Genomic DNA, 16466 nt, shown 5'->3' with positions numbered 1-16466 from the left:
TATTCTCCATTTTTTGTAGACAGCAGAAATAGTTATCCAAATAATTCTGCTATATGTTATATCAGATTCCTACTAAGATAATGTTCACAAGGAATGTTGCAAAGCAACATAAGAACTGTCACAGTCCAAAATCCTAGGCAGCCTTGCATCATTTCATATTATCCCTGGAAAGCAAATGTACTAAGCCTACCCTTCTTGAGGGAAAAGAAAAAAAAAATCCCATATGAGTCATTTCAGGCTAGACAAAGCCCTGAGCCTGTTATGCAGGGCATTGTCCTTTGCTGGCTTACAAATGCCATCTAGATTAGATGTCACATCTCTCTAGTTTCATCTGTTGCACTTGGTGAAGGTCCTTAGGGATAATACTCAACTGAATTTAGAAATCTAAATATGGCAGGTACCCACATAGAATAAGGCTTGGTTTCCCATTATGAACTTACATTGGGCTGGAGGACAACTCCAATTAGTCTGGGTGAATAGCTGTGGTTGAAAGCCAAGTTATGAGAGGCCCTTATTGCAGGACAGATTTTCGATAGGCCATCCTGTTGCTGCTTCCTGGAACAAGACTTGAAACTGACTGCCAACTGTGTTCAAGGAATGTCCTGCTTCTCCAAGGATTATCTGTGCTTTTGGGGGAGGGAAGGGGGGGGTCTTCCAGGAAAGGTGTCATCTTAAAATTTACAGCACTTTTCATTGCTGATGTTCTCAGAATCACGTGTAAAGGATATTTTTCACTGATGGTGAAAAATGCCTCTTCTGCATTTAGTCACTTTCCAAAAGGTTTCAAGCATCTCTGTGGTATAGTTTGTAATATTAATCTATGATAACATAATAACAAACCTACACAACTAGTGGCTTTAGAGAATGTTTCATGAACTACTGAATAGCTTTGGAACATATAGTTTGGTATGCTTTATACAAACAGACCTTAGACAGAGAGAGAGATTGTATACTTTAATGATTTTCCCTCCAAGAGTTATTACCTTTTGTCATACATCCCTGAGCATGCCATTCTATGTCCACTAAAAATAGTTCATATCTATCTCCCCTTTTTTTAATCTTTATGTATTAGGCACACACAAGTGGTTTACTCCAAAAGTTTCTGGAATGGTTCCAGGAGCAAGGGATGGGCATTCAGCTTGTGTCTTGGGAAGGAGCATGTATATTTTTGGAGGATATGAGCAACTGGTAAGTTGTTCTAAGGTCTGTACCATTTATGTGCAGATCTACCTGCTTTCAATATTTAAATACATTTGTGAATTAAGTAAAGGCAGCTAAAAATCCTTGTGATAACCCAGTGTTTCCACAATCTGAAAATAATGCTAAATCGCTATTGAAGTTAGAAATAAGTCTCACTAAATACAGTAAGATTTATTTCAAAATGTGTATGTCTGAATAAAATAATCTGCATACTGGTTTGAAAGGCTGGCTATATTTTTGAGCTAAAGTGTGTTAATATTTCTGCAAGCTGTTCCTAGTACTGGTAAATAGATGAATGGCAATAATAATGGATAACTTATAATTGGTTTGTCTATTGATATTTCAGGCATCTTTATCTTTACTGGTCAGACTGTTGCAAATAAAACCGTGGCTGTATCCAATATTAAGCCCATATTTAGCAAAAATTAGTTGGACCTTTCTAGTGTTTCTAATGATAGTATGATGGATTATAGTTATGGCTAGGTTTAGCAACAGCATTAAAGTTAGAGCCATTTTCAATGAATCTGCAGAATTAACCTGCAGAATGCTGTGATGTCCTGTGAAGGAGAGCGCTGAAGCAAATTAATAGTTTAGGATACTAATCTATAACCCCAAATCTTACAAATCCATGGCAAGGACAGCCAAAAGTATCTTTTAAAAATTGATACTGATTCCTCTCAGAATATTTAGCTTGAGGCTTTTTTTTTTTTTTTTTTTACCCAACTTAGCGACTGTTGATAAACAGTTCTACTAAATTTGCACTACTGGGAGCAAGTTTGGCTCACCATTATTTCAAAAGGCAGTTGATTTAGAGAAAGCATTCAAAACCATGGGATATTGCTGACAATGGGTTTAGTCTCATTGCTTACTTTTTATGTTTGTAGAGTGGAGATAGTTTTATGATGACAAGTAACTATGGCAAAGCCCACGCAGCTCATAATTCTGTATTCATTTTGAGATTTAGATAGTATAACCTCTGAACAGGTGCTTTTTTTTTAACCCACTTCTTCTAGTTCCCTGAATATATTCTAATTCCACAGGGAAATCTTGAAGAATTAAATTCAAGAGTTTTCCTGTCTGGGAACAAGGTAACCAATATCTCCTTAGGAATCCTAGATTTGGTTGGCAATTCTGGTTTTGACATGCCAAGTAGTTTAATCACTGCTCTGTCTTTCAGGCTGATTGTTTTTCAAATGACATCCACAAACTTGATAGCAGCAACATGATGTGGAGTTTGATCTGCACTAAGGTCAGTATATATGTAAAGTGTGTATTTTTTGTCTATTATGTAATCCTATTTCCTATTTAACTTCCACCTGCTGTGGATTGAAACCAACAAGATTGTGAACACTCAGATCCCATACCCTTCCATATCTTTTATTCCAAAAGTAACTTCCATTTGACTTCCTCTAACAGGAACCTTTTTTTCAGGGCACACCAGCTCGATGGAGAGACTTCCATTCAGCCACAATAATTGGGACAAAGATGTATGTATTTGGGGGAAGAGCAGATCGCTTTGGGCCATTCCATTCCAACAATGAGATTTACTGTAACCGAATCAAAGTATTTGACACTGACACAAACTCTTGGCTGGATTCTCCTCCCACTCCTCTTCTCCCTGAAGGCAGACGAAGCCATTCAGCATGTAAGCAGTAACACTCCATAGAATATGTCTAACTGGTAGATCAAACAAGTATTTTCAGAAGGTCATATACTGTTCTGTATTTCTTCTGTCTATATTTTTCTATCTTTCTAAAATTGATCTTGTGCATCTACTATGGGGGGAAATGTCAAAAGCTCAACTGAATTAGAAGTACAGTGAACAAGAAAAGAATCAATTGCTTATCCCCAGTCTCTCTCTCTCTATCCCTACTCCTTTTGGAGTTATTCTGACCTGTCTTTTCTCTGATTCTACAGTTGGCTACAATGGAGAATTGTATATATTTGGTGGCTATAATGCACGCCTGAACAGACACTTCCATGACCTTTGGAAATTTGATCCAGGTATTAAACTCCCTCCTATTACTGGTGCTGCAGGAGATTTTAGGAATCTCTTTTATGATCAGAATTGTAATTATGTGTTGAGCATGTTATGTGTTGTATAATACATATGGGTGCACAAAAATGTAGCTAGAGATTCCATCAGTACCAACTGTTTATGATAAGTATCTGGAGACAAATTCAAATTATTAGCTGATGTTATAGTTTATCATTAATATATGAGTTTTATTCCACAATGTTCACATTGTACTACTATAGTGAAGCACTACAACCAGGAACAACTAATCGATAGCATGCCCTAAGGATTCTATGAATGAGCAGAAGGGTTGTTAAAAAAATCTGTCAAGTTTTTTTTTCAAGTTAAATGATGTGATCTGTTAAAATGGAATTTGCACAGATAGAAATATGATTCAGATTTTGCTAGTGTCTGTCTTTAATTAGCTCAAAAATTACTTACAAAAATTCATGTCTGAGAAAAATTTAGGAAAGGTATATATTGGGATAGATGCATAGAAAAATATATTAGAGAAAATTGAGTACAACTTGTGTATTGGGGGGAATGTTACAAACTGGGTTAATATAAATGTGCAGATCCCAATTATGCAGTGAACAAGATTACAGTGGTACCTCGGGTTACGAACGCCTCTGCTTACGAACTTTTCGGGTTGCGACCAGCTCCGGCCACAAAAATTTACCTCAGTTTGCGAACTCCTCCTCGGGGTACGAACCGGATCCGCGGCCATTTTCCGCCGTGACACGTGGTCCGCGGCCATTTTCTACCCATGCCACATGGTCCGCGGCCATTTTTCCACCCGTGCCATGTGGTCCGCGGCCATTTTTCCGCCCGTGCCACGTGGTCCGCGGCCATTTTCCGCCCGTGCCACATGGTCTGCGGCCATTTTTCTGCCCGTGCCACGTGGTCCGCGGCCGTTTTTCTGCCCTGCCGTGTGGTCCGCGGCCGTTTTTCCGCCCTTGATGCGTGGTCTGCGGACGCCAGAACAGATTAACGGTAATTACATTGAACCTTATGGGAAAATTTGCTTCGGGTTACGAACAAATCGGGTTGCGACCAGAGTCACGGAACGGATTAAATTCGTAACCCGAGGTACCACTGTACTTATGACTGGTATTGTCTGCAGGGTAGTCAAAATAGGCAACGTGGCAGTCACAGCATCACAATCAGTCACGTGTGCAATGTCAACACATATACCTATGATTGATAGGAATCCAGGGCATACTGAACTTACTGGGTGTAAATTATTTATTTATTTATTTATTTATTGTATTTATATATTATCAATTCTTGTTGATTCTACTCCAATAACAGCACTATCAGACCTTCCTGCCTAGCTTGTATAGCATGTGGTATCTGCACTGAGGATATTTCTGAATGGGTATCAGAACTGTGGAGGTCTAGGAATGATCAGGCAGCAGTCTCATTTGTGGTCTGTGCTTTTGAGGGATAAATTAGCTGTATGAATTATGGGATTCAGCTTCTACATTAAGAACATTTTATATGTGATTGTTCTGCTATGGCAGGGAGATAGCATCTACTGATAGTTTGGAGAAAGGATAGGGGAGAATTCTAATTTTATCCAGGAAATAAGTTCTTAGTTGATAGCTTAATATTCCAGCAGTTCAGATTTTTGCAGGAACATATATCTTCTTCCTTTTGTGACGGTTGGAGTCCAAAACCAAGCTGTTTAGCGGATTACTTTTTTCACATGATCTTACCCATCCTCACATTTTTCCTGTGTACTTTAACCATGGAAACTCTGCAACCCATGCTAAAGAGCCTTCTCAGTCTGAACAGAAGGACATAGCAGGGGCCTCTGTAATCATACTAAATCTTTAAGATGTCCTTTCCTTTTTCACTGAGGAACATTGACCATTCACTGACATTTACTGTATTAAAGAATTGAATAGTACATGAAGATACAGTTTCAGATCCCTGCTTAGGCAGACACTCAATAAATTAAGACTTGATGCTTCAGCTCAGACACTACTTTTTAGCCTCAGTGAGTTGAATTAAAAAATAGGAAAGAAGTGCCTTTCCACTCTATGTATTCATTTTAAAGTTCCTGAATACTGTACTATTCTGAAAAGCATCTAGAAGCCTCTTGGAATTTTTTCCCCTCCTCATGGCTGTTCCTGCAACACTCAATAGCTTTGGCTTTTCTATTTGGCTTTTCCCATGTCACAAGGGACATACACACTCAAACCTGGAAAGTATTAAATATTCCTGTTCTTCCCATTCTTTTCCTTATTTATCTAAATTTGCATAGCTTTAATTTGGTGTGCTCAAGGAAGAGGAAAAGTCCAGCATCCTGAAAACAGTAAATGTTATTATTTAGAGTTGACTGAGTAATTTCTAATTATAGCTGAGCCTGTGAGTAAGAATATGGAAGACTGATTTGCACTTTAGGATCTTCCTATCAGTAAAAAAGCCACAATGATTTATAATCCCAAGATTTAAATAATTATATCACACTCTTCTTTTTTTTCCAGAGCTTTAAGCTCATAACAATCTCAGTACTGTGTATGAAATCCCCTTAAAAATAATTACATCAAAGAGCACAATCAACTGCCAAAAACAGGAAAATAAAACTTTTAGCTTAGTTAAGATAGTAAACACCAAGCAAATATTGCTCAGCTGAGAATTCTATAATTGAGGGACCAATTGTGTAAAAAGTAGTTATTACTTAATTTTTGAAGATATGTAAGAAGAGATACAGTGGTTGAATTAATATTTTATTTCATAATCTGTTTTTAATTAGTCATAATTTAGGCTGGTTTAGTGTCCTTAAAGTAGATTAATAGCTCTTGCATGGATAGATCTGTTAGTCTTAAGATATTAAAAACAGTAAAAGAATTTTGGTGGATCAAATTAAGGTCTTTTTAATCTAGTATCCTAAAACCCCAGTAGCCAGATTCTTTCATACCTCACTTGTGAGCTTCTTGGAATAAAGGGTTTTCTGTTTCCTTTGTTCTCCTTCCCCTACCATATTCAAGAAATATTATCTCTGAACCTGGAAAAAAAATTAACAGTCATTTCCTTTAATAACGAAATTATTTGGTGACTGCAGGCAAAATAAAGTACCAGCATATTAAAGGAACCCCAAAGTTTGAAAAAGTACAAAAAAAGAGGGAAAAAATAGGACAAGAAACCAACCCCAGCCCAGGGAAGACTAAGTTCAGTGGCCATAGAATACTGTTTACTGAAGCAGGGGGTGGGGGTGGGAACAGAAATGTAGTATCTGAAATATATGCCTGGATGCCTGGAAGATTGAATAGAAGCAGTATAGTACTCTATACAGCTTTCTTCCTCCCTCCCTCCCTCTCTTGCTTCTTTTTTCTCAAAATTTATTTCACAGTGTTATAGGCCACCTCAATCCCAAAGGACTTTGGATAGTATACAGCATCAAATAAACACACCCCCCCCTAAATTTCAGAATAAGAACCAGTTTGGTATAGTGTTAAAGGCACTGCACTAGAAACCAAGAGACTGTGAATTCTAGTCCTGCCTTAGGCACAGCACTTTGAGCCAGTCACTCTTTCTCAGCGCTAGGAAGAAGGCAGTAGCGATGGTGTGGATTTGTCCAGGCATTTGCCAGGGTTCAAGACTGGTCCTCATTCCCAAAAATGAGAATAGTATCACAAACAAAAAATAACCACAGAAAACAAAGATTAAAACCCCAAATGAACCACAGGATAGATAAAACTGCACTCAATCAGCCCATGTCTTTAATAACAGTGCTGTGTAAATCCTTCATTAGAGGTGCTCTCCCAACACGTGGTAGTGAATATGAAGCACCTCTTTTTGGATCTTTAAAGTAGCTGTGTAGAAATAAATTCTTTGTATTTTATTGCTGTTTTTGTTTGTCCCAACTCTTTTTGTGCAGTTTTGCAAGGGGGATTTCTAATCCGAATGTTTTCCAGAGAGTAGCATCTACTGAGCTGTTTTCCATCTATGCTATTATATTGACACAATCAATTTGCACATTTCTTCCCTCTAATGAGGAGCGTAGCAGGCTTCTCTGGCTTCTACACTTCATGTAATTACCAAGAGATGGCACTGTATCTACATATATTCTTCAAGAAACTATGTACTGTAAGCCTATTTCTACAGAATGTTTTCAAAAGAAGCTATGTGGATTCTTATTTATGAATTCTCATTTACCCTCCAAAGCAATTGATGTTTCAAGGATCCTTATGTTTTAAAAATGCATTTAAAATAAATTCAGGGCTAAATGATTTGGAATCCTTGAACTGCAGTATCTGTGACTTCCTGAGGGGATTTATAAGAGCTTACAGTACTTTATTTGAAAATATGTAATATAGTGTCTCTTGGTTCACACCAGCTTCTAAGAAACTGAAGGTGTGAAATCTGAATTCATTTTCTGAAAATGTTTAGCCCATACCAAGAATATACAACTGGGGGCTTTCATATATTGTTGAATCACAACTCCTAACTGTGCTAAATACATAGCCAAAGCTGAGGGATGCTGTGAACTGCCATTCAGTAAAATTTGGAGAGTCACAAGTTCCTCATCCCTGGTTTATGGTGCTTATAAGGAAATATATAATTTTGCAACTATATCCTTAGCAACCATCTTAATAATCTATCTATGTTTACTGCATTTGGAAGGAGATTTTGGGGAACAATTAGGTGGAAATAAACAATTTTTGTGGGGAAATATTTCTGATGCTTGAAATTCTGAATCTTCTCACCATTACAAATTAGGAAGCCTCAAGGGAATGTATCCAACATCAATAAACTAAAGCTCACAAACATAAAATACTACAAGATCCTGTTTTTTATGAAACTTACATGAAATGTAATCTGAAATGCAGCTGTCCCAAAATAATTAATTCTGATTAAGAAATGAGTAGGGAAACAGAGTGGAAGGGAAGGTGCTGAAGGCATTGGTTTAGGATCTATATTTGACATAAGCTCCCTACAACTTGAGATTGTCCCTTTGGCTTATCTGTAATAAAGTGACTTGCAATATTTGTCTTTCATGGTGTATATGTTTTCTCCAGTCTCTTTTACCTGGAAGAAAATTGAACCCAAAGGGAAAGGGCCATGTCCTCGCCGTAGACAGTGCTGCTGTAGGGTAGGGGACAAGATCATCCTCTTTGGGGGCACCAGGTAAATAATATTTCATATTGCCTTTATTGGTGTTCTGTTTCCTCTGTGGATTTGAAAAATGTTTCCTAGTCTTAAACAATGTAAAATTTGTGGCCTTTTTTCTATGAAGACCAAAAAAAGCTGGATCATATAAATATTATTAATCATTCTAAAGCTTGTATTCAATCTCCATCGTACAGTGTATTACAACCGGGTTCTGAACCCCTAGATACCTTATGCATGTAAACTTCTAAGTCATTATTTATCTGAAGCAGTTATTCCTAACTTTGTACCCTCCAGATATTTTAGACTGTAATTCCTATCTTGAAATAGCTGAGGTGGATGAAAACAGTTACCCAGAGGATCAAGAAAACACCACATTTAGGAAGGTTGTTTCCTGATGACTTTAGGAACCCCCTAGATGTCAATTTCAGTGGCTAATGCTTTATGAAATAATAATTGTTCAAATGCTTCTGGGATCTAACAGACAATATTAAAATGGCACTGACATTTGTACTTATCCTGCTTCTCAAAACCCATGGTTTATAGTCAAACTGAACTTTTTAAAAATTTATTCAGATATAACTTCATTGTATTAATCAAGTTCTTTGGAATCTCTTACTTTTTACTCTGTTATCCGATAGCATGCATTGTCTGGCTTTTATATGGGGCAATTATTTTTTGGAGGGGGAAGGTTCAGTTATTCCCTAAAGTGCAATTATCATCAAACTTACTGCATCAAGTCACAATATTTTACTCCTTCTACTGGTCAGAGCTAATATGAATGTCATACTAGGGATGAACTGCAGTTTTTAAAATCATTTGGTTATCCTCTGTCCCTAAATAGTGTCCCTAGCTTTGTCTTGAGTCATTTCTTAAGCAAATAGCCAATTTCCTGAAGATGGTCTTCCTATGTTTGAGCTCTCAGCTTAACCTTTTAAATGTCTCTTCATTCATGAATTTTACTGCAAAGGTCAAGTGATCCCAAGTCATTCAACATGCTCTGTTTGAGATAATGGGCTCTCGACATACATGCTTGATGCTGCTCCTGCATCAGCAAACACCTACCTTTCCCACATTGTGGGCTCATTTTGAGGGCTGCGCTAGCATTTCTGGTTCTATGCTAGGGTATTTAAACTAGAGCAGAGATGAATTGTTTGTTTGTTATTTGCAAAGCTGGAGCTTGTAGCTGCTGTTTTTCTATTGCTTTTTTTTCTTGCTTTACCACACCTCCCATTTCATGAATTCAAGCAAATCCTTGCTTACAGTTGTTTCAAGCTAACAATAGTCAGTTTCTGGTTAGTTGCACAATCCCTGTTTAAAAACAAACTAAAGATCTTGATTTTCCTGGTTTATATAAGCAGTATGCTCCAAATTCTTGACTTAGTCTGTCCAGCCTCTGGGTTCATCATTCTGTTCTCCCATGCACACATACCAAGAAACATGTAAGTGCATATGTGTTTGTGTGTGCATGCATGTACAGTGGGGCAAAAAAGTATTTAGTCAGCCACCAATTGTGCAAGTTCTCCCACTTAAAAAGATGAGAGAGGCCTGTAATATATAGGTATACCTCAACTATGAGAGACAAAATGGGGGAAAAAATCCAGAAAATCACATTGTCTGATTTTTAAAGAATTTATTTGCAAATCATGGTGGAAAATAAGTATTTGGTCAATATCAAAAGTTCATCTCAATACTTTGTTATATATCCTTTGTTGGCAATGACAGAGGTCAAACGTTTTCTGTAAGTCTTCACAAGGTTTTCACACACTGTTGCTGGTATTTTGGCCCATTCCTCCATGCAGATCTCCTCTAGAGCAGTGATGTTTTGGGGCTGTCGCTGGGCAACACGGACCTTCAACTCCCTCCAAAGATTTTCCATGGGGTTGAGATCTGGAGACTGGCTAGGCCACTCCAGGACCTTGAAATGCTTCTTATGAAGCCACTCCTTCGTTGCCCGGGCGGTGTGTTTGGGATCATTGTCATGCTGAAAGACCCAGCCACGTTTCATCTTCAATGCCCTTGCTGATGGAAGAAGGTGTTCACTCAAAATCTCACGATACATGGCCCCATTCATTCTTTCCTTTACACAGATCAGTCGTCCTGGTCCCTTTGCAGAAAAACAGCCCCAAAGCATGATGTTTCCACCCCCATGCTTCATAGTAGGTATGGTGTTCTTTGGATGCAACTCAGCATTCTCTCTCCTCCAAACATGAAGAGTTGAGTTTAGACCAAAACGTTCTACTTTGGTTTCATCTGACCATATGACATTCTCCCAGTCCTCTTCTGGATCATCCAAATGCTCTCTAGCAAACTTCAGATGGGCCCGGACATGTACTGGCTTAAGCAGGGGGACACGTCTGGCACTGCAGGATTTGAGTCCCTGGCAGCATAGTGTGTTACTGATGGTAGCCTTTGTTACCTTGGTCCCAGCTCTCTGCAGGTCATTCACTAGGTCCCCCCGTGTGGTTCTGGGATTTCTGCTCACCGTTCTTGTGATCATTTTGACTCCACGGGGTGAGATCTTGCATGGAGCCCCAGATCAAGGGAAATTATCAGTGGTCTTGTATGTCTTCCATTTTCTAATTATTGCTCCCACAGTTGATTTCTTCACACCAAGCTGCTTGCCTATTGCAGATTCAGTCTTCCCAGCCTGGTGCAGGTCTACAATTTTGTTTCTGGTGTCCTTCAACAGCTCTTTGGTCTTGGCCATAGTGGAATTTGGAATGTGACTGTTTGAGGTTGTGGACAGGTGTCTTTTATACTGATAACAAGGTCAAACAGGTGCCATTACTACAGGTAACGAGTGGAGGACAGAGGAGCCTCTTAAAGAAGTAGTTACAGGTCTGTGAAAGCCAGACATCTTGCTTGTTTGTAGGTGACCAAATACTTATTTTCCACCATGATTTGCAAATAAATTCTTTAAAAATCAGACAATGTGATTTCCTGGATTTTTCCCCCCATTTTGTCTCTCATAGTTGAGGTATACCTATGATGAAAATTACAGGCCTCTCTCATCTTTTTAAGTGGGAGAACTTGCACAATTGGTGGCTGACTAAATACTTTTTTGCCCCACTGTATGCATGAGTGTATGGTTAGAGTTATTGGGAAATCACCTGGTTGTAAAAATGCCACCATGTTATCTTTCCAGCACAGGGAGGCCTTTTAATAGAACCAGAAGGAATAGTGATTCATAGGAGGGTGGTTTCCTCTTGTAATCGCTTTTAGTATTTTTTGGAAACAACCATATTCATACACTACATGCTGAAAATGGATGCTAGCAATTTATTTTTGTTTGTATGCAGTGGGATCCAATGGATGGTTGTCAGTCTAAGAGATGTGGCACTTCTGGGGGCAAGACATGGTCCTTTCTAGAAAATATCTTCTGTTGTTCAGTTAGAGATAGAATTGATTGGCTTATGGTTTCCTGATATTATATTAGAGTTTTGGGTTAGTAGAACGTCAATTTCAGATTGGTGTGGAAGGCTTGAGTGCTAGAAATGGAGTGAAAATGATGCTTTATGGAAGAACCCAGTGTGTGGACCAGAATTATCTAATCCTTTTTTCTTTCTTTTTCAAAAACACTGATCCTTTCAAAATGAAATGCATTTTGCTTGTGGGTTTTCTAAAATTTTCTCATAACAGAAAAAATAATGCTATTTTCTGAATTATTAGCTTCTGAAAATTTCCTTGACAAATTTAGTGATGAAGATATTTCATAACATTTAGCTGCAAGATGAGCTATAACATTTTGAATTATATCCAGTATTGTGAATCACTCTCTAGATTTGGTGCAGTGTTTTTTTAAAAAAACAACAACAACAATTAATTAATTAATTGTGCTTGCATATCGCCAATACTTGCAACTCATGGTGGTTTACACTAAGCCATTAAAATAATAGAATATAATTAAAACCATAAATAATAACATAAAATGAATGCTTACTCTTACTTAAAGAGTAAGCAATTACAAATACATTGGTGCAGTAATCAAGTAACACTAATTGTTGAATACCCTGTGGAAAAGTTCTGTCTTGGCAGCTTTACAAAAGGATGCCAGGATTTGCACCAACCCAATGTTCGGTGAGAAGGCTGTTCCACAAGGTCAGGTCCACCAAAGAGAAGCACCATCTCTGCCCCCCGCCCCCCATTTCTCACTCCTTGTATCTGGAGAACACTCAGCATTCCCAGCCAGAAAGAATATAGTGGATGGGTCACTTCTACCTCATTTCTAAGCCATGAAGGGCTCTGCCAAAAACAGCATTTTGAATTCCCCAGAAACCTATTAGAAGCCAGTGCACCACCTGCAGTATATGTGTCTCACGGCTATAATGGTTCTCACCATCAGCACATGGGAGCTGCATTCTGCACCATTTGCAGTTTGTAAATAATATTCAAGGCAGCAGTTCCATGTAAAGGGCATTGTGGTAGTCTTTCCTGGTGGTGATGACAGCATGAGTTTCTGTTGCTAGAACTTCCTATTCCAAGGAGGGATGCAGCTGGTATACTAGCCAAAGCTGACCAAGGCCTCCCGCTGCAAACCCAGCAATAGCTATGATCAGGAGGACACACAAATTATATACTGTTCCTTCAGGGGGATTGCAACCCTCTCCAGAGTTAAAACCAGAGCAGACAGAGAGTTAGATGCTTTCTGGACAAAGAATGCATAGACTTTGCCTCTGAAGGTAACAGCCACAGTTGCCAGCAAAACGTCAGGAAATCTGTTCTTTAGACCACAGTCACTAAACCATGAAGCCCAAAGCTGCCTAACTTCATGACATTTTTAAAAAGCAAAGAAAACTAGTTTACAACAACACCATGGCTGGTGTGGGACTTCCGGGCTGTGTGGCCGTGTTCTGGAAGTTTTGTTTCCTAACGTTTCCCCAGCATCTGTGACTGGCATCTTCAGAGGGCAGGAGCACAGACAGGAGCAGTTCTCTCTGTGCCCAGGATGATGTGACCCTGTTGTGGGTATTTATAGAGATCAGCGAGGGTGCCTGAAGGTGTGTGTGGGGGGTTTGGGTTAACGAGTGGCTGCTTGTTTTGGTGTCAGAATGTGTGTATCTTCTAAAAAACCCTGCCTAACCCCCAGGAAGATACACGCATTCTGACACCAAAACAAGCAGCCACTCGTTAACCCAAACCCCCCACATACCCCACACACCCACACACACCCTTCAGGCACCCTCGCTGATCTCTATAGATCAGGGTCACATCATCCTGGGCACAGAGAGAACTGCTCCTGTCTGTGCTCCTGCCCTCTGAAGATGCCGGTCACAGATGCTGGTGAAACGTTAGGAAACAAAACTTCCAGAACACGGCCACACAGCCTGGAAGCCCCACACCAGCCATCGTATTCCGGCCATGAAAGCCTTCGACAATACATTCCAACAACACCATTCACTATATCTCTTTGTACATTACTATCCTTGCAACTGTCCTTAATGTCCACTAGTTTGATGTATCACTTCATACATGACCTTTTGTTCTTGAAAACCATCTCTCTTTTTGAGGATCTAATCCACTTACAACTTTTTTCAATTTTCTCCTTCCTCTCAGCCCATTCATGTTTCCTTCATTTATTTGCTTTGCAATTTTATCCTAATTTATTCTCTGTATGACCAAACTACCTCAGTGTATTTTCACACTCATCATTCATTATTGTATTCAATCGTTCATTCAGCACCCAGTCGTTCTTGACCATATCGCTTCTTGTTTCACTATCGCTTAAGTACCACTTTTCCACTGGATTCAGTGGACAGAAACATATTAAACAGAGCCATTTTTTTGTTTTTTCAACAACCATTCATACTTTGGAACAGACCATATACAACCTACTACCTTTCTGCCATCATTTTCACATCTTAAAGTTTCTCCATTCAGAACAATGTTAAGATTTCAGTAGTATTCTACCAAGTTAAATTAGTTCATCTACCTTGCTTCAGGTTTTTGGCATTTATGAATGTTTGCAATTGATTATTCCATTTTGCCTGTCAAACACGATTAACTTTCCTTCCTTCCTTCCTTCCTTCCTTCCTTCCTTCCTTCCTTCCTTCCTTCCTTCCTTCCTTCCATCCATCCATCCATCCATCCATCCATCCATCCATGGTCACACATCTTAAGAGACACAAGTCTGGGCAGCTCACAGTAGTGGTACAAAACCAAAACACCATAAAAGACAATAAAAACAAAAAACCTAGTGCCACAACCATTCTCCTCTGATGCAGCCAACTTCAGGCTGCAACCTCACCCTGTCCTAGCACTTTGGGGAACAGCTAGCTCTTTACAGCATTTCAGAAGGGGTGGGCTTGCTGGATCTCAAGAGGAAGAGTGTTCCACAGAGCAGGGGCTGCTGTGGAATAGATATGCTTCCTAGGTCCCACTAGATGGCAACATTTAAGGCAGACCTGCACAACATATGATTCATGGGCCACATGAGCCCCCCCAGCAGCCTTGTGTAGCCTGCCAGCTTTTTTAAAAAACTCAAAAAATTTAATGTTACTGCTGCCACCCCAAAAGACACACTGCAAGCGCCTCTAGTGCCTCCAGGTCTCACCAATGCCACCGGCTCCATTGCTTCCACCACTCTACTAGCTGCTGAAGAACTGATTGGTGTGTCAGTTATTGGTGCGCCAGTGGCCTGCAATTATTTTTAATTTATCAGCGTGGCCCTTTCCCTTCTACAAGTTGTGCAGGCCTGATTTAAGGGAAGGGACCTGGTTTTTAATACAATAATTTTCAGTTCCATACTCCTTGCCAGATCTATTCTTCTCATTCAATCTATGTAATATTCACTGCAAATCATTTGGGTTCTGCAGACAACTTGGCATTGTCTGTACATGAAAATACATGTACATTCAAGTCCCCAAACAACACAGCTCTAACATCACAAGTATTCCTTGTACATTTATTCATATATTAAACAATCAAGGGGACATTACACATCCTTGTCTTACTTCCTGTCAAGCTTTTCAAGACAGGCAAATTAACGAAACAAGAACCACTGGGATTTCTGGAAAGATTTTTATTCCTAGTAGGTAATGTAACAGAATGTCGAAAACCTTCTAAAGCAGTTTTTCAGTTCAACCTATACCTAGCGTAATTAAGGTGACTCAATTACTCTGAGTCTCTTTCTCATGTGGACTCTTTCCCTTCCCCTGGACTCAGGAATCTTTTCTGTAATGGCCCTGATGCCTCCTGTAATGGTGGTGTTCCCTCTTCCATGTTCCCAGGATCTTTTAGAGATTCTGTTATACTCCTTGATCAATGCTGAACCATTTGCTAAGCATTCTATTTTTATGCATGCTTATATTGCTGTTAATTGAATTCAGCAGCCAATATTTAACTCCATAGGCACCAAAACATTCCATAATTTAGGCCTTTTCACTTTATCATATGCTTTCTCTAAATCAACATGTAAAATAAACTTTCTCCCTTTCATACATTTCTCAGTTACCTGCTGAAAAGCAAAAATCTGGTCTGTACATCCCCTATCTGGCATAAAGCTACATTGCACTTCCCAAATTTTGCTCATTGTCATTTCTCATAATTTTTCAGTCAGAAATCTGCTGAACACTTTCCCAGGCTCAGTTAAATAACTGCTAAGTTTCCCTTTCCTAGTATTCTATCAATCATCAGGCACAAATGTAGTCTTCACACATAGGTTAAACAAGCCGCAGAGCTATTGCAGAAGCAAACTATTTTATTCTGCTATTCTGCTATTGCAGGAGCAAACTATTAACGAAATTATTTTAATAATTCTCCAATTACACCATCTGCACCCCTAACTTACTATTTTTAAACATCCTTGTAGGACTTAGGACTTAATTTTCATCAAAGTTAGCTGTACCTATGCCACATGTAGCATTCCCTACTCATAGTTAAGAACAGTACACTTTTGAAAATGTTGGCTAGTATGCCATAAGCACAGCCTGAGTCTACTTCTATCCCACACATGTTCATGCTATTCTAAACAATCTAGGGTCTTAAACCTAGAAACTACCTTGCAGTCCAGTGTAATGTTGCCCACATCCACCCCCTAAGGGATAAACACAGTGTTCTGAATCATGCTTACGAAGACACACACACACACAGAGGAAAATCTCTGCTTCATAAAAGTAAGATACAAAATTCA

The 16466-nt window shown here is 39.1% G+C and overlaps 1 protein-coding gene across 6 annotated transcripts in view; it reads left to right on the top strand.

Annotated features, from left to right (window-relative positions):
* The window catches only part of KLHDC3 (kelch domain containing 3), a 68147-nt gene that overhangs the window by 36253 nt on the left and 15428 nt on the right, over window positions 1–16466 (top strand). For 5 of the 6 annotated variants that reach the window (XM_025173539.2, XM_088148234.1, XM_088148242.1 and 2 more), the window contains exons 4-9: window positions 1073–1188; window positions 2241–2288; window positions 2378–2449; window positions 2632–2845; window positions 3118–3204; window positions 8245–8353. In XM_025173539.2, coding sequence (XP_025029307.1) covers window positions 1073–1188; window positions 2241–2288; window positions 2378–2449; window positions 2632–2845; window positions 3118–3204; window positions 8245–8353 — 646 coding nt within the window. The remainder of the gene's footprint in view (window positions 1–1072; window positions 1189–2240; window positions 2289–2377; window positions 2450–2631; window positions 2846–3117; window positions 3205–8244; window positions 8354–16466) is intronic. The other variant, XM_007438771.4, reaches the window with a different exon arrangement.

Source organism: Python bivittatus, unplaced genomic scaffold, assembly GCF_059951505.1.
Source record: "Python bivittatus isolate LINGU-HERP-01145 unplaced genomic scaffold, Pbiv_v1 ctg000020_np1212, whole genome shotgun sequence".
In the NCBI taxonomy this organism is placed as follows: domain Eukaryota; kingdom Metazoa; phylum Chordata; class Lepidosauria; order Squamata; family Pythonidae; genus Python; species Python bivittatus.
Note: the sequence above shows the minus strand (reverse complement) of the source record. Positions and strands in the feature narration are given on the sequence as shown.